A 27,695-nucleotide genomic window follows, 5' to 3' on the forward strand; every position below is an offset into this window, starting at 1 on the left:
GATAACTTACATTTTTAACTTAACTTTACATTTTAAATGGTTGCCATTCTGTTTTATGAATTTGAAAAATTTACGTTATTTTTTGTAGCTTTGTCTTGTTGTTATGAATGATTGTGCAATGCTTCAATTTCGTGCTCTATGAAATGGGTTACACAGTATTTTTTACCTATTTTTATCTCTATATTACATGTCTCATAAATTTCATTTCCTCTTTAATAGCATTTATTGCCTTTACCATAATGTTTTCACATTCAGATAGTTTCTCAGATACCAATATTGAAACGCCTTCCTCTTTGAAGGACTCTCTTCATAGCCACCTCTAATACAGGAGTATTAAAGGTGGCTATATTTTACATGCCAACTCACAAGAATATCCTGGTATTTTGATAATTTGAATTTCATTTTCGTCTGATTTCTGTTCAGTTTCAATCGCAATATCCGCTTTTATTTCCTGCAATGTTATTACTAGCGAGTCTATTCTTGACTCAAAATGCGGGATGTGTGTTGGAAATTTTTCTTTTCAAACTAACTATAGAGTTTAAAACAGTTTTATCCATAACATCACTAACTTAGTGAGTTTGGCCTTGAAATTTAAGAATCATGCTCTTGTAATACACTTCGATAAATTTTCTTACTTGTACTGGCCACTTGTCATTCATGTTAATGACCGGATAATTGTTAGACTACAGAGACTTCATAAAAAATTTCAAAAATAAAACTGCAAGTTTGTAACCCTATTCAATGGTACCGTATTCATTTTGCTTACCTGTGCTTGTCATTTATTTTATTACCTTAAATTATCAAGATAGGCTACTCTTAACCGCATTGTGAACGCACCTTAAATACATTTAATTTTATTTCAAGAACAAGAGAATAAGCAGGCCTGCCTACCCGCGTTTATTCATACTTTTATAATTTTCCAAATAAGAATGCAAACTGGAAAACGTTTGGTTAAAGTACCTTAATTAAGCTATTAAAGAACTCAATGAGAAAATTCAACTGTTAATTCATCTCATATAGTTAATAGTATATAAGAAAGTGAATTAATAGTTGAGTCTTTTTTGCTCTTGCCCACATAAAGCCCTTTCTTTGGTAATGCGAAGGGTGATGAGTGATGAAAAGATCTAATAAGTTTTAGGTCGATTACAAACCACCCTCTACTAAAAAAAGCCCAATTGAATAAATATATTACTAGAGAATGAAAATAACTTATTCATTAGGTACCTACTACCTAAGAGTTGAAATGTTTCACCCAAAAAATAAGACTTCAAATCTTATGCAATATTTGACAAGACAAAAAGGTTAAATTTTATCAGTGATTAATTAAACGAGAACCAATTTAGAGTAGACGTTTTGTCTCTAGTGAGATTAATCACAGTTAAAATTTAACCGGGCCTCAACTAGTAAGTTTCTTTAAAAGAACAAAGATTAAAGCTTCAAATCTTGTTCTTTTACATGATCTTTCAGACTTGTACAAGATTAAAAGATCGCTACGGTAGTGACTTTACTATAAAAAGTAAGCTATTTAAATGAACATGATTTTAAGATCTTTTATTTTAATATCAGAAGTTCGTAACAGTCACTCTGCCAAGTAGGCTGCTAAACCACGGAGTACATACGGTACATAGTACATACAGTATTCTTCTGAACATAGTATTCAGTGACTGAACTAACGATTCTAAGGAACTATGGATATCGATATATGTATCCATGACGTCATACTTATCATGACGTCGTGACTCTGCTCTCCTCCATGTGAAAAAGTGTTACCTACCTCACCTACTCTCACACACTCGCTCATCACTTCTCCAGTATTCACGTCTTCTTGTTCTAGTACGTTCTTGGTTTACCTTCTAGTATGTAAAGTGCTATTTAAATGAACAAAGTCGCTTCATAATCATGCAAACCAGTGTCAGTGTTTGTTACTTCATCACCTCATACAAATTACTTTGAGGACGTGTGGGACCTCGAAGCCAGCACAAGGGCGCGGCCATCTTTAAAGCGAGCTGCTCGCACCACAATCATGTGCCAGCGTCCAATCCCACATTTACATTGAACTCGTGAATTTATTGACAAAGTTATCTTATCCATATGATGAGTTATATCTTTTATAATATTATTAGTGTATAAAATTGTACATAATTGTTGAATAATATTATTGCAATGGCAAGTACTTCGCGTGGAATCACGAGTATAATATTGATGTTGATGATGATGACATTGCTCAGTTACTCAGTGATTTGGACAGTGAATCTGACAGTGATAGTGACTTTATAGGCTACAGTGAAAAAGATGAAGTTGAAGTTGGAATTTTCAATTCCAATTTTTCATGAAGAAGGTTGTTCAAGGAAATACATGGAAATTCATAAATAGTGAGTGAGTCAAAGATTATATTCTATTCATATTTATTTAGGTGGTGAGATACTAAAAATTAAAATTTTCACGATTGGACTACTTCATCTTACTTCTTCTAGCACTTACTGCTGAGGAAACACAAGCACCAAACGCATGCGCTCTGTATTGGAAAGTAGTTCCATCAAAAGCCACTTGGCGCTGCTCAAAAGCTTACAAAAAACTTCTGCTATTTTCTTCTTCTATGGCTATTAAGCATGCCATTCAATATCAGATATTTTGTACAACAAGAGGTCTTCCAATTAAACATCTGAATGTGAATGGCTTGTTGTGGGCGGGGCTAATGCTGTTGGAAGTCAAATGGATTTTACAACTGACCTGGCTCAAACATGTATGAAGCCTGGATTTCAAACATCTGTAGCTCAACAATAGTTTAAGGCCCATGGCAAAGTACACTCACGCTATCCAGGTCCCATGCTAATACACGTTCAAGGTCAAGCTAAGCCAGATGCTGGACTGGGTCTGTAAGGCTAGCTACACACACATCGATTTTGGTTGTTTGATAAAAGGTCGTTCAAATTTTTATCATACGACCAAATCTTGAAGTAGATTTCAGACACATCGATTTTATAACAATTTTGATCGTGATTGTGCATTTTTAATGATTTGCATCAGCTGTTTGCCATCTGTTTGCTATGTGGTAGTGAAGCCAATGGACCGCTTTTCACACACATCAATTTTGGTCGTTCAATAAAAAATCGAACATCCAGTTTTTCATAGTGGTGTAATTTAATGAATGGGTGATTACAAACACGTCAATCAACGATTTTTATAATACAGACTGTCCAGCTGGGCCAATGGCAGGCATTCATGCCCTTGACCAATAGCACTACTCGCCTACTAGTATAAATTCTGCTGCTCTTGTATTTAGTTTATCAGAGATTGACAATGGTGTAATAACCGAAACCGGTCTTTCCAAGTATCAATAAATCTGTTGTTTTTGACAATTTCTTAGTCTTTTTCATTCAATATGAATAATTACCACAATATCAACTTCTCAACTACACAAAAATTATTTTTGTCGTGACAGATGTATCAAGATATGAGATACAGGACGGTGATACAGATACGCAAGCACGTGATAATACAGAACAGTGGTAAAGATACATGATATGCGAACTGTGATACAGAGTCCTGGTATAAGATACAGACAGTGATAGTGCTGCATACTGTGTTAATGAAACTCTAAATATTAGAGTACTGTGTTATAAGTGATTAATTGTAATATTGATCAACTGAATACTTGTTAGTTGATTGAATTTATTGCCTGTAGTAGAATTTATTATGTATTATTTTAGTGAATCAATTCTTTCATCTATTTAGTTTAGAGTACAATAAAGAGCAATTATAACTTCAAGTGTGTTGCCAGCTCATTCTATAGTTCTAGAACCCCCTAGAACTAGTTCTGTAGGGTGAAAATCGTTAACAGTATGAATAACGCAAATGTCAAATTTAGTAGTACTGGCCTCTGAAGCATTTACTGGAAGGTATTGTAGAGAAATCTGCAATACTTGATGTACTTTTGCGAAATCACAGCTTTCCACAAAACCACAAAAAATGCATGGATGGAAGTGTGTAAGGAGCTAAACAGCAAATTTGAAGAGTTGGAGGATAACGAAAAAAACCATTATGGTGAGTGCTCAAATATTCAATTATCATATCAAATTACAAAAACATTAAAATATACTACATATTACTGTAATTAAAAAATCGTCAACTAACTTTGTGGAAATTACTCATCTTGGTAATATTCTTGGCATTTTCTACATCATAACTCCTTCTCCAAAAAAGTTGATTTCCTTTGGGAAAACCAAGAATATTAAATTTTGTTCATCTACCATGGAACAGATCCAACATTTGTTAGGAAGTAATCACTCAAAATATTTCTGGTGGAGTTGGCTTCGAGTCCTCCTCTTGCCATATTATCCCAAGGTAATATGGCTTCAAGGCCAATAATTGTTGTTGTGTCCTCAGGTGAGTAGCCGTCCCTTTCACGGACAAAGTTGTGGAGTAATATAGAAGCTTTAACAATTTCCACTGCAAATTCTGGTTCTACATTGAGGGGTCTATGGAAGATCTGCAACTTATTGGTCAAAATTCCAAATTCACACTCCACATATCTTCGAGCTCTGCACAGTCTATAGTTGAAAATCCTTTTCTTCAATGATTGGTGTGATCCACCAAACGGTCTCTAAATATTTGTTGAGACCAAATGCTTCTTCACCGACAAAGAAATATGACATTTTTGGACTCTCACTTCCGAGGAGACACATCTCATCGGGTAGTTCCAATTTATTAGATTTGATGGATTTACACAGAGTTGGCTCTTTGAAAATTGACGAATCACATTCCTTGCCATAGCTTCCCACATTAACATAAACAAACTTATAGTTTGAGTCCACAACTGCCAATAAGACTACAGAATAATATTCTTTGTAATTGTACATCATAGATCCACTATGCATTGGTCAAGTAATGCGAATATGCTTCCCATCTATGGCGCCAAGACAGTGAGGAAACTGTGCATGCTTTTCAAACCCTGATGCTATAGCTTCCCACTTTTCTTTAGTAAGTTCAGGCATACATTCTTTCCTCATAACTGTCCAAATACCTTTGCTCACTTTTACTACAATGGATCGAATGGATGAGACCATACCCATTCTATACAAGTAATAGAGATCAGTAAATGTGGATCCACTTGCGAAATACCTGAGAATGTGCAAGTCTTTGTTACTTATATATAAATTATCATAAATATAGAGATTTATTTGTCCTATTACACCCATACAAATTCATACATTTTGTCATCTATCTACTCTGAACCCCCACCAAACCTTGAGTAAGTAATGTGAATATAACAGAAAATTAACCCATTACCAGCAAGCACAAGGTTTAGTTGTGGTCTAGAGAGAATTGATGAAGAAATTGTGAAAAAAGCGTGGGTTAACTCTAAAAACTCACTGTGTATGAAACATGATCAATACTCTAATCAAGTGTGAAAACACCTACTCATTCCTATTATATTTTTTTTATTTTCACAGTTAGAGAAGTAACTAGGAGATGGACAAATGTTTGCGATGCATTCTCAAAATCAAGAAAAAGAGTAAAAAGTAACAAGAAAGAGGTGCAGGTGCAGTGATAGTGGATAAATATGTGTTCAACAACCAAATGAAGTTCTTGCTGAAATGCTACGAATCAAGAAGTAACAAATAGCCGGCATACAGGCTACTGCAGTTTAAGTTGACTAGATTATATTATTTCATTATATTGTTGGGAATGTGGTGTACAAATATTTGTGTTAGGAATGTTGTATTCACCACTCACATTCGTTTTTATAATTGACGTTTGCAATATCTATAATTGTACAGCTTTTTATGCAATAAAAATGTTTATTTATTTTACATCACCCACTCCCCTGGAATAGTTTAAAAGCCTTTATGCCAGAACACGTTTTTTGTGCCCTAAATATATTGATATGATTTGAATAACTATTAAAACAGAATGAAGATATAATAAATGTTATGATTACCTCAATGCTACAGCAATGCTTTCCACTGACATGCTGTTCCTCATTTTAGAATTTTGGTGGCTAATCGCACCTCGCAACCTCTTATGTAATTCATTGAAGCTTGCTTTTGACATTCTAAAATAATTGAAGAACTTGTCTTCTTCACTTCGAAGTTGCTCGTGAAGAGTGTGGGAAATCCCTGAATCTGTTCTTCTTTGATTAATAGGATGAACCCATTGACTTCTAATTTTATGCCCTCGTTTCCGCCGACGATGCAACAACCACTCAGCTACAACACAATCCTTGAAAGGGTTTATGCTGACTGAAGTAACTGATGGACTAAAGCGAATCCTTAGAGTACACCATCATCTAAACCTAACATACAGAGTACCGACCCGGTAGCGGCAATAGTAATCTGATTGTGACCAAGAAACGATCAGCTGATTGCATACCAGAAAGATTCTACTCACATCGTAAAATGAATGTGAATTTTTACATTATAAAATGAAATAAAAGATAGAAAAATTAGTTTTTGCATTTGAATGACAATATTATGTTGATGTTATTCAAAATGTCCAATCAGTGCTCAGTAACCAGCATAATAAAATATGTTACATTCAAAGAACTAATTTAATGGAAACGTTAAGTGTGCAAGTTCATTACAGTGCTGTCATGAGATCAGATGGCCTTGTACCATTGATGTTAATTTTTTTGAATTGATCACTCTACTTGGAAGTTCATCAAACTTTTATCATTCGAATAAAATTTGATGCATATGAAATTGCCGCTTTGATCACATTGTAACGTTCAAAATCCGAATGGATAAATAAAAATTCCTATTTGAAGAAATTTATAGGTCTAAGTGAAATAATAGGCTAATATCGCCAAAGATGATAATGTTAACAATTAGATAATATCAGGCATCATGGCTAAATTGTACAACAGCCGAATAGAAATGAAAATAATTTTTGCTACCTTATAATATTATATAAAATATTGAAAATTTGAGGTTAGGCGTAAAACATCTACTGATCGGCGACCTAATGATCGACCGAGTCGCATAATGTAGAATCTGACCAAACACCTTGGCAGAAACTTATTGTAACAAAACAGTATGCAACTTGAGGAACTAAACGTTCCACGTGGCTAATTATTGTAATATAAGAAACAACCTATAATCTGTAAAAAATTACTTTGCATGTAAAAAACGTATTAAAAAACCCAAACAAAAATAATTAAATGTATTAAGGAAGTAGGAGGTTACTAGGTGCATGAATACTATATAATTTGCATGCACCAATAAAATGGTAGCGATTGATAGGCGGCAATAGTGAGCCAATTCAAATATATTTGTATATATTTCTACAAATGATAAGAATTTATGTACAGTTTATGTTCTGGATACGGCCCGAAGGCGAATAAATTATTAAAGATGTAACATAAGTAATAATTTAATAGTTTGGTACGGTCTATTTGAGCCATGAATGGCGGAGGAACAGATTATTTAAATTTCATGTAAATTTGGAAATCGGAAATGAAAATTGTAAATTAGAAGAGAGAACTTCAACACTTGCCTGCCAACGACCACCATGAGATGTCACCAAAAATTATAGAGCGTAATATCTTACTATACCTTTCATAGCTTAAAGTTAAATCAAATTTCTAAATTTTTTCATAAGACTTTGTGATGCTAATGTAAAGCAGAAGTCATTTTTAAATAATTTTTTAACCCCTTGGAAGAGACGACTCTGGCTACAAATAATCCAGGACCACCAGGAGTTTGGATCGACATCAGCAGCTCATAGAAAATTACAGCACGTGAGTGAAAAATATTCGAAATAGTGATAGGGCACCCTCAGTGCTTCGAAATGAAATAAGAATCAAAGCTAGCTCGTCGAAAGTGTTTTTTATAAATTAAGAATTTGGTAAAAATACTTGCGCAAGTTTAAAGATAGTATAAAAGGTATTTTATTAGATAGTAACGAATCAATCCATATATCAAAACATCCATCAATCAGAGAATACTAAGTTCTAGGCTGTTAATACAATATTCATATGATTTCTGCAATATAATTTGCGATAATATAATGTAGCTCTGATTCACTAGATGAATTGATCTATCTATTCCGTCAGGTGCCGAATCTTACACCCTGAGATAAAAAAATATTTATTATAAAGAAATCTATTGGAAACCATAGAATTTAATATATATTTGGATTATTAGTTTGTCAATTTATCATGCTGATTTAAGAAATTTATTTACGAAATAGAATCGTCCAAGTTGACAAGTATCAGCAAGTTGATATCGAAGCTACATGCAAATAGATGCATATGATCAAAAGAAAATATGGTGGTGGAAGCAAAAAAGTTTCTCAGAAATAAATGAATTTATCTTTCGAACTGTCAAAAGTATCCTGAAGATCATAATTTGTTCTCTAAGATTTTTAAATTTAGGAGAGTGGTTGCATGGTACTGTTATGCATTGTTTACTAAATTGTATGCTAAAGGCTGGCAATTTACAAGATATTTGACTGAATGATTTCAACCACAAGCAGCTGATTGCCATGTTGTGAGGAATAGAGTAAGGTTGAAAAAATCTGTTTGTGGCACACTCACACAATTTTTCTCACGAGTATGTAATATGCTGCTTAACAATGTTGTGCCAGGTATCTCTTGATGGAACTACTGTTCCATACAAAGCTCATGCCTTAGGTGGGTGCTTGTGTTTCCCTAAAATTAGTCCAAAAAAAGTCTGATCGTGAATGGGCTGCATTAAACTTAATTGATGTAGGAGATGTGATTGTCAAAGTTGATCAAACTGGGCAAGATCAACCAATTATTAATGAAGATGTTGCAGGGGAACTGTTGCCAGTTGTCGGTGACAAATATTTGATGAACTTATTGACACCTATGATGCTGATAAAGACCTAGCTGTTACAGTTTGTAGGATTAGTTTGTGGCTGCAAAGAAAAATGAAGCAATACAATTACTGTTCACAACTTTGTTGAAATGCACCATGAATGTTCTGAAATTGACCATTATGAAAGTACTCATGTCAACACCTTGGACCAAATTATTCTAGGCCATCTTCAACCGGTAAAATAAACCTTGGAAGAAAAGAAAACAGAACACACTTTTTTTGTCAAAGGGTGACCAGTTGGTAAGAAAACATATATGTTTGCTCACGAAATTGAATATAAACGACTAGAACGTCTTACAAAAACCTATAATGAAACAGGCATGATAGCAAAACCACATAGTAATGCTGAGAAAATAGCTAAGAATGTTACTCTATTTGTAAATACTCAGTTTGTAGTAAGATTCCTAAGTAATTATGCATAACAGCATGCATTTATTTTGCCAGGAAGAAGTAGCACAGTGTACAATGCTGGTTTGAAGTTGTGGCCATCCAATGACATTAAGCTTAACATTTTTCACACTTCCTAAAGCCTCATTTATGGACAACATGTTAGGAAAACCAGTATCATTAACCCTAGAACGCTAGCATATGTATTTTCGACGTGTTCCACTCCCATTTTGTGATTTTACCCCCTCCCACAATGACAATGGTGCTTCTCCTTCCAGCAGTGCTTACCTCCATCAGTCACCAGTGAAACGGCACAGTGTTCACATTGAACTGCGCTTGTTCTTTTTGCTGGGGAGCAGCATTCTACCCCACACACATAGAATTTATGTAGTGCTAGTACAGTAGACTCCCTCTAATCCGGCCACCTTTAATCCGGACTTCACTTTATCTGGTCGGTCTCGGCCAGAAATGGCCAGATAATTGGATAAAAGTTTCCTATTCCCACCATACGTGGATGCAATACATGACTCATCGATCTATTTGTACGCTGTTACTGTAGTTTAGTAATGTCTTTTGCTCAGTTTATCGTTTTGATAGAGTGGCAAAGAGAATCGACTCCAGCTGATATTATGTTTGTTAAGAAGTGGCATGACTTCACGTTCAAAAGAGCTATGAAATAAAAAAAACAAAAGAAAATCGAAGACTAACATAATTTTTCAATCAAGAGCTAACATTTTTTTCTGTGGTTTAGCAACAAAAATAAAAATACAGTAGACTCTTGTAAATTTGTCTTTTTTATGTTCAAATGAAATTGAGTTTAGAGCAGTGCAATTGTTTACAGTTTCTTCTTTTTTATTTTCAAATATAATTGAGTTTAGTGCAGTGCAATTGTTTACAGTTTCTTCTTAGCCCAAGAAATATCCTTTAGGGTGAGTTTTTTTTCAAATTATATGTCTCATACTATGTAAAATTATGTTCAGTTGTAAATATTCAATTGATATACAAATTTACAGTAGTAATCTAATGACTTTTGAAAGCGCATCGGTTTAACCGGCCAAACCATGATCCGGCCAGGGTCCCGGTCCCGAGGTGGCCGGATTAGAGGGAGTCTACTGTAATACCTTAATGTTTTTAGCACATAATTTTTGTGTAGCGCTAGTTATGTCTTGTGTTGGGATGCACATAAATGTTGTTACTATGGTATCAACAATGCACCAAGGTGCATCAATCAATGAAAACAAAAACAAATGAAGGGTTAATTATGACTTACAATGACACAAAAGGAGGGGTTGAAACCTGCAACCGAATGTACAACAATGCAAACTGTGGCAGGAAGACCAAACAGTGGCCACACTGTTTTTTCACAATATGATAAGCGTTGCTACTATCAACTCCTATGTAGTGTATGTCCACAATTTCTATCGGAAACATGGAGATGGTGCCAGAGCAATGTCCCAGCACAAGTTCATGATACTACTTCACAAGCAGTTGACAAGAAATCACCAAATCATCCAGCTTGCTCAACCAAATTTGTCAAAGGATGCTGAGCATGAGAAAGTTGTGGCACTAGGTCCTAGGAAATGATCAACAAGGGCCACGATCTTACTGCAAGTTTTGTGATTGGAGAAGAAATGGATGACTACAACCTACTGCAATTGAGGCGGTAGACGGAAAAGGGGCACATAAGCCAATGTGCCCTTTTTCCAGAGATTGCTTTATTGGATCGGCCATCATGTTTTACACATAACCTGAAAAAATCAAACAAAAATATTGAAAACTGACGTTGGTACAACTGTCTTTATACAGCTGTGTCAAGGAGGGATTTGGTGGTCAGGGTCAGAGAGATCAGTGCTCCTATTGTTGATTGATTGTGGTTATGTTTCTATCATGGATACAAATGAGAATAGTTTGAATTTAACTGATAATAGTTTGGATTTAAATGAGAATAGTTTTGAAGATGTTAGGAAACCAAAAAGACTATATGTTAAGCAGGTGAACAAAAAAAGAGAAGAGAGGAAAGTGAAAAAAGTCCAAGGAGAAAGTTATCAAAGTGCCAGTGGAAAACAAATTGAAGGTAAAGTGTTCAGTTTTCAGTCTTCTTGTTGCAAGAAATCATGCTTTGAACAGTTTTCTCATGGAACTCAAAGTGAACTTTTTGAAACGTTCTACAATGGACAAGAGAAATCTCTACAAGATTCATTTCTTTCAAAGTGTATGATGAGGTCATTATGCGTTAGAAAACTAGTTAATCCACAGAAAAATAGGACCTACACATGGAAATACACTATCACCATCAATGGAATTGAACGAAAAGTTTGCCAAAAGTTTATCTTGAACCTTTTTCAAGTGTCAATGAAGAGGTTAAGGATTATACAAAGTAAAATTTTGGAAGATGAAGATTTCCGTGAAAAGAGAGGTGGACACACAAACAGACCTCACAAGCTGAAAGAAAACGTGATTGGTCTAATGGGAGATCATTTGAATAGTATACCCCACGATAAGAGTCACTACTGTGCTCACAAAACAAACTTGAAATACTTTATCAACCCTGATTTGACAATCAAGACACTTTACAATATGTTCGGTGACTATTACAAAGAAAAGTGCCGTACAAATTTGAAAATGAACTACAAGACCTATTTTAATTATTTCCAAAACTAAATTCTTATTTGCATTTCGTAAACCAAAAACAGACGTGTGTGATTACTGTGCTGAATGTGAGCTAAAGTTACAGTCAAATCCATTGGATGTATGTAAAGTTCTGTTTGAAATTCATCAACGAAAATTCAAAAAACGCCAGGAAATTAGAGATGAGTACATATATACAAAGCAAAGAATGATCCTTCTTTTCTGGTGATAGAGTTTGATTATGCACAAAACTTTCCTGTTCCTCGATTAAATGTGAATACACAGTTTTATAAGCGGCTCTTATGGCTATATTGCTTCAATGTACACGTCTTCAATGATGATACATCATTCATGTATTGCTTCATGGAAACAGATGGTAAGAAAAATGCAAATTCAGTTGTTTCATTCATCTTCGACTGCATTCAAAAGAAATTACGACAGTTCCCCCATGTGAAAGACATCATATTCCTATCTGATGCAGCAGGAGGCCAGAACAGGAACGTCACTATGCTCAAATTCTGCTCATGGTTTGCTAAGACCCGACATGTCAACATCACTCAAGTTTTCCCAGTACGTGGACATTCCTTTTCTCAATGCGACAGAAACTTTGGTATGGTTCGTAAACAAATAACAAAGACAGAAGTGATTGGTACAGCCAAACCTTATCTTACTGCGATGGTTCTATGCCGAACAAACCCCTGTCCATTCGATGTTATCATGGATAGAGATGTATTGAGAGAATGGGATGTAGCTCTCAGTCCCATGTTTCTGCCAAAACCTTTATCAAAGTCCAACAAGTTCACTATCATGAAGTACGTTATTATAAGAGAAGATGGAACTCTGTTGTGCTCCGAAAACTTCAACACTTTAAATTTGAAGCCATTCAAATTTTTTAAAGGTCCTATTATCCATGACATTCAACCACAGGTGATGCCCTACCCTGCAGTGAGTAGTGAAAAGATCAAAGACGTAAGATCCCTGTACAGATTCCTTGAAGATCAAGACAAAGATTGGATTGAGAACTTATTTAATAATGAATGATTGAAACCTAAACAACATTGTCCTATGCATATTTCAATATTGATTTTTTACTTTACTTTTTTTACATGAGATCACATAATAGCATTTGAAAATAGACATTTTAATCAAAAGATGACTTTGAAGCTTTTTTATGTATGTGTTTTTAATTTTATAAGCAATATAACACTCAGCATTGAATAGAATTTATTTTCTTGTTAATGAAACCTGAATTTGTACATAAAAAATTAAGTCTCTGGAAAAAGGGCATATGTAATCTATTTTTCAATCATCTTTATTGGAATGAATTAAACATATAATCATGTATAACTTCTAATGAACATGGAAACAAAATATTGAATTTTCATAAGGTAGTAACAGAATGTTTAATTTTTTCATAAAAAAATATATATATATATATTTCAACTCAAACTAAAACTTTGGATGCATTTTTCTCAAAACGCAATTTTGCTCTGTGCCCTTTTTCCGTATACCGCCTCAATTGTGGCAAGCCAATTTGTAGGGAGCATCAGCATCACCAGTGCCCTGACTGTGCCTAGAAGATTAGCAAGAAACATTCTTATAAATGTACATTTGTGAAACCATACTTTTTTCCAATAAATATTTTGTAGAAAGTGTGCTTGAAAAATATTTCCAACCCTTAAAAGAAAAAAAATGATAACACGTAAAATTTACGTAGCACTAGTAATAACAACCACCTGCTTAGTGCTAGCATTCTAGGGTTAAGGATATTTTCTAACATATGGAAAAAAATCTGCCTGGAAATAAAGGGTCATTCAAATAGAGCGCCGGTTTTTAAACGGCTGGTAAATTTTCGTTTATCGGTTGGCAACAATGCGTGACCTCGATTCTATTTCTGGTAACATTCCGATTGTCAATTCTGATCGTATTTCTTTAGATCTTGCAGTCTGTGTCTAACCATGGAGAAGTTTACTTGTGCGCAACGAGTGTTAATCGTCAAAACGTTCTATCAGAATGGAGAGAGTTATGCGGCTACTGTCAGGCTACTTCGCGGTACTCTAGGACGAAATGAAGCACCGAATGAATCAACAGTTCGCAGACTCATGAAAAAGTTCTTTGAGACAGGCTCAACAGTCGACCTTAAAAGTCCTGGACGTCGTCGTTCTGTCCGAACTGAGCAGAACATTGCGTTAGTTCGTGACAGTGTTGCTGTTAGCCCAGCGAAATCAATTCGTCGCCGTGCTCAGCAATTGAGATTGAAATGTTCTTCTGTACGGAGAATTCTTCGGTACGATCTCCAATGTCACCCCTACAAAATACAGTTGACGCAACATTTGAAAGTGACAGATCACCAGAAAAGACGACAGTTTGTCGACTGGGTATTGGGAAAACTGCAGGAGGATGACAGCTTCGCAAACAAAATCATCTTCAGTGATGAAGCGCACTTCCACTTGAACGGTTTCATTAATAAACAGAACTGCCGTATTTGGGGTTCAGAAAACCCTCGCATCATTTCAGAAAGAGAAATGCATGCACAGCGAGTGACAGTTTGGTGCGGCTTTTGGTCAGGTGGCGTCATCGGCCCTTATTTTTTCGAAGACCAGGAAGGTAAAGCAGTGACAGTGAATGGAGACCGATACCGTTCGATGATTAGGGAGTTTTTATGGCCTCATTTGGATGGAATAGACATTGACGAGTTGTGGTTTCAGCAGGATGGTGCCACATGCCACGCTGCCCGCGAAACAATTGTGTTGCTCAATGAACGGTTTCAGGATCGCGTCATTTCTCGTAATTCCGATCATCATTGGCCACCAAGGTCGTGTGACTTGACGCCTTGTGACTTTTATCTTTGGGGTCATCTGAAGTCATTGGTGTATGCTAATAAACCCCGAAACATCAATGACTTGAAGGAGGAAATTCGACGGGTTATCGGCGAATGGAAGTGGAAACTTGTCGTGCAGTAATAGGGAATTTCATGGACAGAGTTGATGCGTGCCAGCGTAGTAGAGGAGGACACATTCATGACATAATTTTTCATACATGAAATCGGAAGGTGAGATGAACATGTTGATGTATTTATTTTCAATTTTTCGTTTAAATTAACCTCTTAATTTGATATATTAAAACCGGCGCTCTTTTAGAATCACCCTATAGTAATAATGAAACCAAGATCAGATCTTGGTGCATCTTGCAAAAAGCATTTTAGATTTGGAGATAATATGGCTTTATCAGATGAAACTAGAATGGATACCATTGAAAAGATGAGAGCCCACCTTCAATTAGCTGTCAAGAGAGGAAGTTTTATAGAGACACAATCAAACTTACTAGGGATAACTTTGGAAATGATGATAAGAGTACTGTTTACTATAGCTTAGACATGATTCAACAAATGCATATACCCAGCAACCCACTGTAACCAGGCCCTATTGAATTCTTGGTACCATTATTCAAAGTTGGTTTATTCTGCGTTATGTGCAAAACAGTCAATAAACAAGTTAACTACCTCTTACCAGAAAGTGTAAGTACATCAAAAGGATCAAACCTTATAGTGACCCTGTTCCATAACTACTTAGAAACACAATTTTCATTCATGCCAACAATTGTGTAGGCCAGAACAAGAATAGCATTGTACTTGGTTACCTTGCTTGGCATTTACAGAATGAGTCATTAAGGGAACCCTTCAATAAATTGGATACTTGTGGAATACTGTATACTGAGTATAATACTGTAGCTTTCAGGATAATTTATTGGAGAAATACTCTACCTTTTGACATACTACTGAATTTCAACCCCTCATAAGAGGGTGACTTAGGGGTTGTAACTCAAATATTTTGAATTCTAACACCCATTGTGTGTTACATCATTTTGAAGGCCTTTTCAAAACGAGAAAGATGGCATGGATAAAAATGTTCTATGATACTTGTATCCAAAATGAGTTTAGTTTTGTTTTCTGGTTTTTAAATTTCTAAATAATTGAATGATTTAAGTTTCGAATTACAGTTTGGTGCAATATTTTTATTCTTTTCGGTTTTCAATCTAATCAAATTCTAAATTTTGGTATGTATATTTCTGGACTCGGAATTTGATTCAAAGTGAAGCAACATAACCTACCTTTAAGACATTGGCTCACTCTATCAAAATTTGAAAAGGGAGCAGTTTTGGGCTAGGCCTGTTGATCCTTTTCTAATAATGTATTTGGTGTGTGTATTGTAAAATGTAAATAAATAGATAAATAAAAAATGGTGGCTGATCAAAGTTTTAGTTTTTAAAGAAATGAGGGGTTGTAACTCAAATATTCTGAATATAAACATCTATTGTGTGATACATCATGCGTTAGAAAACTAGTTAATCCACAGAAAAATAGGACCTACACATGGAAATACACTATCACCATCAATGGAATTGAACGAAAAGTTTGCCAAAAATTTATCTTGAACCTTTTTCAAGTGTCAATGAAGAGGTTAAGGATTATACAAAGTAAAATTTTGGAAGATGAAGATTTCCATGGAAAGAGAGGTGGACACACAAACAGACCTCACAAGCTGAAAGAAAACGTGATTGGTCTAATAGGAGATCATTTGAATAGTATACCCCACGATAAGAGTCACTACTGTGCTCACAAAACAAACTTGAAATACTTTATCAACCCTGATTTGACAATCAAGACACTTTACAATATGTTTGGTAACTATTACAAAGAAAAGTGCGGTACAAATTTGAAAATGAACTACAAGACCTATTTTAATTATTTAAAACTAAATTCTTATTTGCATTTCATAAACCAAAAACAGACATGTGTGATTACTGTGCTGAATGTGAGCTAAAGTTACAGTCAAATCCATTGGATGTATGTAAAGTTCTGTTTGAAATTCATCAACGAAATTCAAAAAACGCCAGGAAATTAGAGATGAGTACATATACAAAGCAAAGAATGATCCTTCTTTTCTGGTGATAGAGTTTGATTATGCACAAAACTTTCCTGTTCCTCGATTAAATGTGAATACACAGTTTTATAAGCGGCTCTTATGGCTATATTGCTTCAATGTACACGTCTTCAATGATGATACATCATTCATGTATAGCTTCATGGAAACAGATGGTAAGAAAAATGCAAATTCAGTTGTTTCATTCATCTTCGACTGCATTCAAAAGAAATTACGACAGTTCCCCCATGTGAAAGACATCATATTCCTATCTGATGCAGCAGGAGGCCAGAACAGGAACGTCACTATGCTCAAATTCTGCTCATGGTTTGCTAAGACCCGACATGTCAACATCACTCAAGTTTTCCCAGTACGTGGACATTCCTTTTCTCAATGCGACAGAAACTTTGGTATGGTTCGTAAACAAATAACAAAGACAGAAGTGATTGGTACAGCCAAACCTTATCTTACTGCGATGGTTCTATGCCGAACAAACCCCTGTCCATTCGATGTTATCATGGATAGAGATGTATTGAGAGAATGGGATGTAGCTCTCAGTCCCATGTTTCTGCCAAAACCTTTATCAAAGTCCAACAAGTTCACTATCATGAAGTACGTTATTATAAGAGAAGATGGAACTCTGTTGTGCTCCGAAAACTTCAACACTTTAATTTTTCAAAGGTCCTATTATCCATGACATTCAACCACAGGTGATGCCCTACCCTGCAGTGAGTAGTGAAAAGATCAAGACGTAAGATCCCTGTACAGATTCCTTGAAGATCAAGACAAAGATTGGATTGAGAACTTATTTAATAATGAATGATTGAAACCTAAACAACATTGTCCTATGCATATTTCAATATTGATTTTTTACTTTACTTTTTTTTACATGAGATCACATAATAGCATTTGAAAATAGACATTTTAATCAAAAGATGACTTTGAAGCTTTTTTATGTATGTGTTTTTAATTTTATAAGCAATATAACACTCAGCATTGAATAGAATTTATTTTCTTGTTAATGAAACCTGAATTTGTACATAAAAAATTAAGTTTCTGGAAAAAGGGCATATGTAATCTATTTTTCAATCATCTTTATTGGAATGAATTAAACATATAATCATGTATAACTTCTAATGAACATGGAAACAAAATATTGAATTTTCATAAGGTAGTAACAGAATGTTTAATTTTTTCATAAAAAAAATATATATATATATATTTCAACTCAAACTAAAACTTTGGATGCATTTTTCTCAAAACGCAATTTTGCTCTGTGCCCTTTTTCCGTATACCGCCTCAATTGTGGCAAGCCAATTTGTAGGGAGCATCAGCATCACCAGTGCCCTGACTGTGCCTAGAAGATTAGCAAGAAACATTCTTATAAATGTACATTTGTGAAACCATACTTTTTTCCAATAAATATTTTGTAGAAAGTGTGCTTGAAAAAATATTTCCAACCCTTAAAAGAAAAAAAATGATAACACGTAAAATTTACGTAGCACTAGTAATAACAACCACCTGCTTAGTGCTAGCATTCTAGGGTTAAGGATATTTTCTAACATATGGAAAAAAATCTGCCTGGAAATAAAGGGTCATTCAAATAGAGCGCCGGTTTTTAAACGGCTGGTAAATTTTCGTTTATCGGTTGGCAACAATGCGTGACCTCGATTCTATTTCTGGTAACATTCCGATTGTCAATTCTGATCGTATTTCTTTAGATCTTGCAGTCTGTGTCTAACCATGGAGAAGTTTACTTGTGCGCAACGAGTGTTAATCGTCAAAACGTTCTATCAGAATGGAGAGAGTTATGCGGCTACTGTCAGGCTACTTCGCGGTACTCTAGGACGAAATGAAGCACCGAATGAATCAACAGTTCGCAGACTCATGAAAAAGTTCTTTGAGACGGGCTCAACAGTCGACCTTAAAAGTCCTGGACGTCGTCGTTCTGTCCGAACTGAGCAGAACATTGCGTTAGTTCGTGACAGTGTTGCTGTTAGCTCAGCGAAATCAATTCGTCGCCGTGCTCAGCAATTGAGATTGAAATGTTCTTCTGTACGGAGAATTCTTCGGTACGATCTCCAATGTCACCCCTACAAAATACAGTTGACGCAACATTTGAAAGTGACAGATCACCAGAAAAGACGACAGTTTGTCGACTGGGTATTGGGAAAACTGCAGGAGGATGACAGCTTTGCAAACAAAATCATCTTCAGTGATGAAGCGCACTTCCACTTGAACGGTTTCATTAATAAACAGAACTGCCGTATTTGGGGTTCAGAAAACCCTCGCATCATTTCAGAAAGAGAAATGCATGCACAGCGAGTGACAGTTTGGTGCGGCTTTTGGTCAGGTGGCGTCATCGGCCCTTATTTTTTCGAAGACCAGGAAGGTAAAGCAGTGACAGTGAATGGAGACCGATACCGTTCGATGATTAGGGAGTTTTTATGGCCTCATTTGGATGGAATAGACATTGACGAGTTGTGGTTTCAGCAGGATGGTGCCACATGCCACGCTGCCCGCGAAACAATTGTGTTGCTCAATGAACGGTTTCAGGATCGCGTCATTTCTCGTAATTCCGATCATCATTGGCCACCAAGGTCGTGTGACTTGACGCCTTGTGACTTTTATCTTTGGGGTCATCTGAAGTCATTGGTGTATGCTAATAAACCCCGAAACATCAATGACTTGAAGGAGGAAATTCGACGGGTTATCGGCGAAATGGAAGTGGAAACTTGTCATGCAGTAATAGGGAATTTCATGGACAGAGTTGATGCGTGCCAGCGTAGTAGAGGAGGACACATTCATGACATAATTTTTCATACATGAAATCGGAAGGTGAGATGAACATGTTGATGTATTTATTTTCAATTTTTCGTTTAAATTAACCTCTTAATTTGATATATTAAAACCGGCGCTCTTTTAGAATCACCCTATAGTAATAATGAAACCAAGATCAGATCTTGGTGCATCTTGCAAAAAGCATTTTAGATTTGGAGATAATATGGCTTTATCAGATGAAACTAGAATGGATACCATTGAAAAGATGAGAGCCCACCTTCAATTAGCTGTCAAGAGAGGAAGTTTTATAGAGACACAATCAAACTTACTAGGGATAACTTTGGAAATGATGATAAGAGTACTGTTTACTATAGCTTAGACATGATTCAACAAATGCATATACCCAGCAACCCACTGTAACCAGGCCCTATTGAATTCTTGGTACCATTATTCAAAGTTGGTTTATTCTGCGTTATGTGCAAAACAGTCAATAAACAAGTTAACTACCTCTTACCAGAAAGTGTAAGTACATCAAAAGGATCAAACCTTATAGTGACCCTGTTCCATAACTACTTAGAAACACAATTTTCATTCATGCCAACAATTGTGTAGGCCAGAACAAGAATAGCATTGTACTTGGTTACCTTGCTTGGCATTTACAGAATGAGTCATAAAGGGAACCCTTCAATAAATTGGATACTTGTGGAATACTGTATACTGAGTATAATACTGTAGCTTTCAGGATAATTTATTGGAGAAATACTCTACCTTTTGACATACTACTGAATTTCAACCCCTCATAAGAGGGTGACTTAGGGGTTGTAACTCGAATATTTTAAATTCTAACACCCATTGTGTGTTACATCATTTTGAAGGCCTTTTCAAAACGAGAAAGATGGCATGGATAAAAATGTTCTATGATACTTGTATCCAAAATGAGTTTAGTTTTGTTTTCTGGTTTTTAAATTTCTAAATAATTTAATGATTTAAGTTTCGAATTACAGTTTGGTGCAATATTTTTATTCTCTTCGGTTTTCAATCTAATCAAATTCTAAATTTTGGTATGTATATTTCTGGACTCGGAATTTGATTCAAAGTGAAGCAACATAACCTACCTTTAAGACATTGGCTTACTCTATCAAAATTTGAAAAGGGAGCAGTTTTGGGCTAGGCCTGTTGATCCTTTTCTAATAATGTATTTGGTGTGTGTATTGTAAAATGTAAATAAATAGATAAATAAAAAATGGTGGCTGATCAAAGTTTTAGTTTTTAAAGAAATGAGGGGTTGTAACTCAAATATTCTGAATATAAACATCTATTGTGTGATACATCATTTTAAAGGCCTTTTCAAAACAAGAAATATAACATCAATAAAAATGTTTTTTTTTTTTTTAGGTTTTTTTTGCAAAGAATAGAGCAAGAAAGGTTTTTAACATCACAAAGTACAACCACTTTGGATTTAGTGTAGAGAGCAGAGGCAATGTGAATAGCAAATTTGATATTGCTGATAATTTTATTGTGCACAACATCTTCCCAAACCAAAATGGACCAGAAGGACTCCTAAGTGAAGTGACACCAACTGGGATGTCAAGACAACACAGAGAATATCTCTTCAAGAACATCAGGACATACTGCAAAAAGAATCCAAATACCAGCTTTGTCCTGCAGTCCCACCTGATACAGATCACTTCAGTAGCTGATCCACAGCTTGACCTTAATGTGCTAATTCCAGTCTCAGAGCCAACCAAGAGGAAGAGAAAATGAAGTACTTGAACTGTTTTCGATACCGGTATGTGGAAAAGAGAGAAAATGTTTTTATTGTTTGTATTTTCCATATTATTATCTTATAGATTTAAAAAACATGGTGGTTATGATTGAGCTTGTATGGGGGAAGATTTGGTTTGGGAGGGGTGAGAGTAATGGAGGGGAAATGAGAAAATGGGGAGGGTAAGTGAAAAGGGAAGGAGTATGATTAAGGATAATAATTTCATAGTATAAGCTACTCAAGTTTAAAGTTCCCACTGCATCCTAGTATAATATAAAAAAGTTGCAATAACATTTAAAGCTTGCTGACTCATCATTTGATCAACCTGCAGCCATAGATTTATTGATTGGAGCAGATCTCTATCCAAACGTCCTCATTATCTCAGAACAAAGAGTCATACCTGGTCGAGCATTTGTCACTATCTTCGGTTATGTACTATTTGGTATGCTTCATTCATTCATTTATACAATGTCAATACATTATCAAAATGATAGGGAGAGGAAAAATAAGGTAACCTTGTGCTTTATGCTATTCCTCTCCCAAATTTAGATAGTCAAAAATAGGTTAAGTCTTGTAGTTCTTCAATTCACAAAATTTTTAGTCCTCAAGTATTTTCACAAAGTAAACCGACAACAACCTATAATTATTTTTTTTCTGTTGTCGTGTAAAAGAGAACAATACCCCCTAATTTGTGTGTGTGTATGTAATTATCACTGCCTGCCTGCTGCTTCATGCGAATCTCAACACATAATTACACAAAACACGCAGCTCTGGAGCACACACCCCCCGCCAACTGCTGTAATTAGTGTTATTTGCATTCCTTCCTTCCACAGCAGCCACCCCCGAAATAAGTGACTGGTGTGTCGTCATTCCTCTGCGCTGGTGGCAAAGGGGTGGAGTTCTTGCATCAGCAGCAGAGAGAGAATATGCAAGACGCAAAAACATTTTTGAATAATTGAGATGACTACAAGAGTGTCTACTAGCCTACCCTATCATTATCCCTCGACCCTCGCCATCCCACTTCTGTTGAGACTTACCTCCACCCCGCACTTTCTCCTGTTTGTAAATCTCATAAAACAGTTTCAATTTGACCGGAATGTTTTATTGCTGCCTGAAAACTCAAATGGAACACTTGTCTCTCTCTCTATAAGCAACTACCATTGAAAGCAATCACACACTTACCAGCCAGCAAGCCAGCCAGCCAGCCAGCAGCCTGTGTGTGTGCATATTCATTATTATTTGATTGAGAGAAATAACAATTGTTGTCGTTGTTAACAAAAACTTCTTCTTCTTCAAAGGTATGTTTCACAACTATTTGTAACATCTTCTTCTTCTTCTTTTCTCATTAAAATTATTTCAAAGTAAAAAAACCTCTATTGAGAGAGACACACACACAAACATACAAACATATTTGTTTTTCTGTTTGCAGACGTTCTCCTCTAAGAGAAGACACATGGCAAACATATTAAAAAAAGATATGGGTTTAAACGAGCTAAAATCACCACTTTCTTTACTAACTTTATCCAAAGAGGCCAGCATAAATGCAATTTTCTATGGAGCAGATTTGAGCAGCATACCCAAATCAATGCAAACTCAGATTTTAGAATATGGTGAAAATTGTGAATTACAACGTGCCTCTAGCAGCAGACGCAATGGCATTCTTTCTAAATTGTATGCCATATGCAAGAGACTCGATATTAAAGACCTCATGAGTATGATTGCTGCTGAACACTTGATGTGTGAGGATGTAACAGCATTATATCTGCAAAATCTTGACTTTGAAGAAGAAGAAGAAGATGGTGCCGATTACATTTCGTTTGATAAACAACAGCGTATAGATTTAACCAAAAATTTTCATTTGCCATCATGTTTGGAGCACCAGTGTCTATGTCCCTTAAATACTCTAGTAACATACAAATGTCGTTGTCAGGATTTTTTCGACATTACATCACATATGTTTAAATTTCAAAATAGGAGTAGATATATCGATCTATTCATTTTAAGAGAGATTAACCCGGAGAGATATTGTTCATTTGACAGAAACCCCGAAGAGTATACGTTTGATTTTATTATGAGAAACCTTATGTATTTTCATCACTCTAGGTAGTGGACACACTAATAATGATAACACACTAATGTGAAAAATACTAGAGTAAATATTATCATAGCATTTTTTTTTCTAGTGTAAAAAAATTATAATGACACCAAATGAACGATGGACCTGTGTCGAATTACTAAAAGATATGGAAAGTTTGTGTAATTTAGTTAGAGATATGAAAATAACCTATTTATCATACAGTTTAGTATTGAATAATGCTAGAAGGATTGCTAATAGTGGTTGGTATCTTCCATTCCGTTTGTTGCACGTTGCTCCATGTTCTTTTGAACATATTCTAGCCATGGATGGTGAAATCTGGTATTGCAATTGCATAAAATTAACTTTCCGATTATACCACTTAGACTCATATTTCACTCATAAATACACACTAAATTCACCGTCGTTTGTGAATTTTAATTGGTGCTCTGGTCTTTTTCCAAGAAGCACACCCACAACAACAAATGGAAGAACTTTAGGTGACAGCTATGAAAATTTACTCGCAGACATAGGTAAAATCTATTGTTTGAAGGAAGAACAAGTTCAAGATCAAACATTATCATTGTGTAATAAACTATTTTGTACCGAATAAATACCATGACTTTCACAGATATCAGCAGAAGAATTAGTCAGAGCAATTACAGCAGAAAACGCTTCTTATAAATTTACAAGCTTACAAGAACTGATACCAGATCAAAACTATCCTATGATCAGTGCTGCACATTTGAAAACACAACATGGTGATAGAATTCTAGTGAAACTTGAAGTTGGTGGCCACAACAAGTCATACGTTTTACCAGAACGCTACTTCAACAAGAAAATGTTCAAATTTGACGAAAAAAAAGAATAAATTCGACATGACTGGTTATTCGATGTCTGTTCAACCATATGGTAGAACATTTAATATTAAAGTAAACCAAAGCGAGTGTACATCATCATCACAATAGAAAAACTAAACAGGTAATAATCTTTTTTTCATTGTTACTTTGAGTGTAAATATTGTTGCTGTATTATGTTTTTCCTATTTTTTTCTACCGTAGGTAATTTGTAGTAGTAACTACAAATATGGCTCCTATTAAACGGAAAAGATTGGCACAAACTGCAGAAGAAGAAGAAGAAGAGCTGCAGACAAATGTTAGTGGAGCGGGGAAAAAAGAAATAAAGGACAAAACAGCAGATAGATATAATCCATTTAGTTTATTAGAGAATGAGTTTAGAGGGTGTTTGAAAACTTATTATTATAACAATTTTGCTCATAGTAAATCCGGTCACGAACCATTTATAGACTATAATCCAATGTTCAATGGTTTAGAAAATTATATTTACAATCTATTGGCTCACGAGTTTCATGCAAGCGGTGCTTTAAAGTTCAATATTGTGGTGGAATCTACATACCAGAAAATAAATAAAGACAGTGAAGAAATTGTTGAGATAGCTGATGTGGCTTTTAAAACAACCAATTTTATTGTTACATCATTAGACAATCTACAAAAACAGATTCGCGATTCATTTTTTAATTTACTTATAGAAGAGACAAATTATCAAGGTAAATCCAGTGGTTGGTCTTTACGAAATATTGACGGATTGATGCTGAGAATTAATAGATACAGACCATTGAAAGAACCAAAGGGTTCTTCATATATTAAGCTACCCAACAGTATATTGTCTAAACATTGTATCATAAACCCGCTGAATCAAACAGATTCTAAATGTTTTATGTATGCGTTACTAGCGCGACACATTAAAGGTAAATGTAAATATCGTGTTGATAATCGTTATTTTCGTTTGTTAAACAAGAACAATCCAATATATAATTTCAATAACATTGATTTTCCAACCCCAATTTGTCAACTAGATAGATTCGAAAAGAATAACCCGACAGTTTCTGTTAATGTATACAGAATTGACGATAAAAATCTAATTTATCCGCGACGAATTAGCAAAACAACTAGACAAGACCACTTTGATTTATTACTGCTTGTTGAAAAGGCGGACACCGATGATGATGATGATGATGATGATGAGGAGGAGGGCGGGATTGAAGAGGGGGATGAGGGAACAACTGATGTAGCTACATGTAAAGTAGAAACCAAAACTCACTATTGTTTAATTGTCGATTTTGAAAAACTTATTAGGAAACAACTAACGAAACATGATGGAAGAATAGTAATCTGTCGTCGATGTTTCACCTATTATACCATTAGTTTAGACGGAGAAAGACGAATGAAAGAACATGAAGAATATTGTTCTCAGCAGAAAATAACAAGAGTTTCTATGCCTAAAATGCAAGAGGATGGTTCACCGCCATTTTTAGAATTTAAAAACCCATTGAGAAAGTATAAACTACCCCTAACCTGTTATGCTGATTTCGAATGTCTTCTCGTTAAATCATCATCATCATCATCATTACCACCAGCAAACTCAGAGTCTGATTATGATGGTGATGATGATGGAGAAGCCGAGGAGGCAACAGGTGATAGCACTGCATGAAGAAGGTCAAAGAGAACAACAACAAAAATTAAACACAACCATGTCGTCATGTCCTACTGTTTGTATTTTGTTAGAGATGAAACACAAATACCGGACAGTTCGCCACTAACACAGAAAATACCGTCGCGTCCTATACTTTATAGAGGAGAAAATGCTGCCATACATTTTCTAACCACTTTAACTGAATATGCTACCCAGGTCATACAGTCGTTAGATGAACATCATATTGGCATGTACCCATTAACTAGAGAACAAGAGCAAATGCATTCTGATGCAAAATTTTGCGATGCATGCAAAAAGCCTTTTGTAAATGATAAAGTTTATGATCATTGTCATCTCACTGGATACTACAGGACTGCTCTTTGCAATGCATGTAACTTGCAAAGACAACGTCAAACATACATCACAGTATTTCCACACAATTCAGCATCTTATGACACCCACCTAATTGTCTCTGCACTCGGTTCCGTTTGTAGTAATAAAATAAAAGTAATTCCTCAGACAAGTGAAAAGTATATATCATTTACTATACAATTGTCCAATCGACTCCATCTCAGATTTCTTGATTTGTTCAAATTTCTACCTGATAGTTTGGATTCGTTAACCTCTAACCTATTACAACCAGCTGGTCTTACACCATCTATTGAGCAAATAGCTGGTATTCTCAAACACACATCGGAACATTTCGAACATCAAAGTTTACCTCTTGTATCATGTAAAGGAATTTTTCCATACAAATATTGTGATTCTTGGGCTAAAATGAACGAGGAAAGTTTACCACCTATAGAAGAATTTTACAGTTCTCTTTGTGATAGTACAATAAGTGCAGACGATTATCGGCATGCACAAAAGGTTTGGAAACACTTCAATTGTCGCACACTTGGTCAATACAGTGACTTATATTTGAAAACAGACGTACTACTCCTAGCTGACATAATGGAATCTTTTCGCAATATTAGTCTCAAGATTTTCAAACTTGACCCAGCACACTATTTTACACTGCCTGGCTTTTCTTTTGACGCTATGCTTAAATATACTAAAATTAAGTTGGAACTTTTGACAGATTACTCGATGTACGCATTTTTCCATTCCTCTATCAGGGGCGGAATAGTTACGTGTGTTCACAGACATGCAGTTGCAAATAATCACTATACTGGGGCACCTTACAATACCCAAAAACCCAACAGTTTTTTAGCTGTTTTAGACATTAATAATTTATACGGCCTTGCAATGTCTGAATCTCTTCCCAGAGCAAATTTTGCTTGGATGAGTCGACACGAAATAGACAATGCTGTTGCCAACATGAAAAATTGGAGCGAGGACCAAACAGTAGGCTATGTTTTGGAAGTCGACATTGAATATCCGAAAGAATTACACGACATGCACAATGATTTTCCTTTTCTGGCAAGAAATCAAAAAGTTTACCCATCCAAACAGACTCAACTCATAACCTCACTTACAAATCACACAAATTATGTATGCCACTATTTACTGTTGAAACAAGCTATAGAACACTGATTGAAATTGACAAACATTCGTAGAGGCATTTCTTTTGAACAAAGCAAATTTCTAGAACCATACATAAGTTTGAACACACAGCTAAGACAACAGTCTAAGAATAAATTTCAAAAAGATTTCCACAAATTACTCAACAATGTAATTTTCGGTAAATCTTGTATGAATTTATGGAAACAAATGGATTTAAAGTTGGTTAATAACGAGAAATCGCTATTGAAATATATAGCTCGCTCCTCGTTCAAAGATCGTTTGATTTTTGGGAAGAACAT

At 35.3% G+C, this 27,695-nt stretch overlaps 1 protein-coding gene across 8 annotated transcripts in view; it reads right to left on the bottom strand.

Annotated features, from left to right (window-relative positions):
- Positions 1-27,695, bottom strand: part of LOC111049946 (dystrophin) — a 322,297-nt gene that overhangs the window by 154,277 nt on the left and 140,325 nt on the right. The window contains exon 12 of one of the 8 annotated variants that reach the window (XM_039421222.1): positions 3,342-5,121. The exons of 6 other annotated variants lie outside the window; for them this stretch is intronic. In XM_039421222.1, the coding sequence (XP_039277156.1) occupies positions 4,881-5,121 (241 nt within the window). In that variant the 3' untranslated portion in view covers positions 3,342-4,880. Of the gene's footprint in view, positions 1-3,341; positions 5,122-18,061; positions 18,135-27,695 lie in introns of those variants that run through there. One more of the 8 variants, XM_039421223.1, reaches the window with a different exon arrangement.

This window comes from Nilaparvata lugens, chromosome 2 (genome assembly GCF_014356525.2).
Source record: "Nilaparvata lugens isolate BPH chromosome 2, ASM1435652v1, whole genome shotgun sequence".
Lineage (NCBI taxonomy): Eukaryota > Metazoa > Arthropoda > Insecta > Hemiptera > Delphacidae > Nilaparvata > Nilaparvata lugens.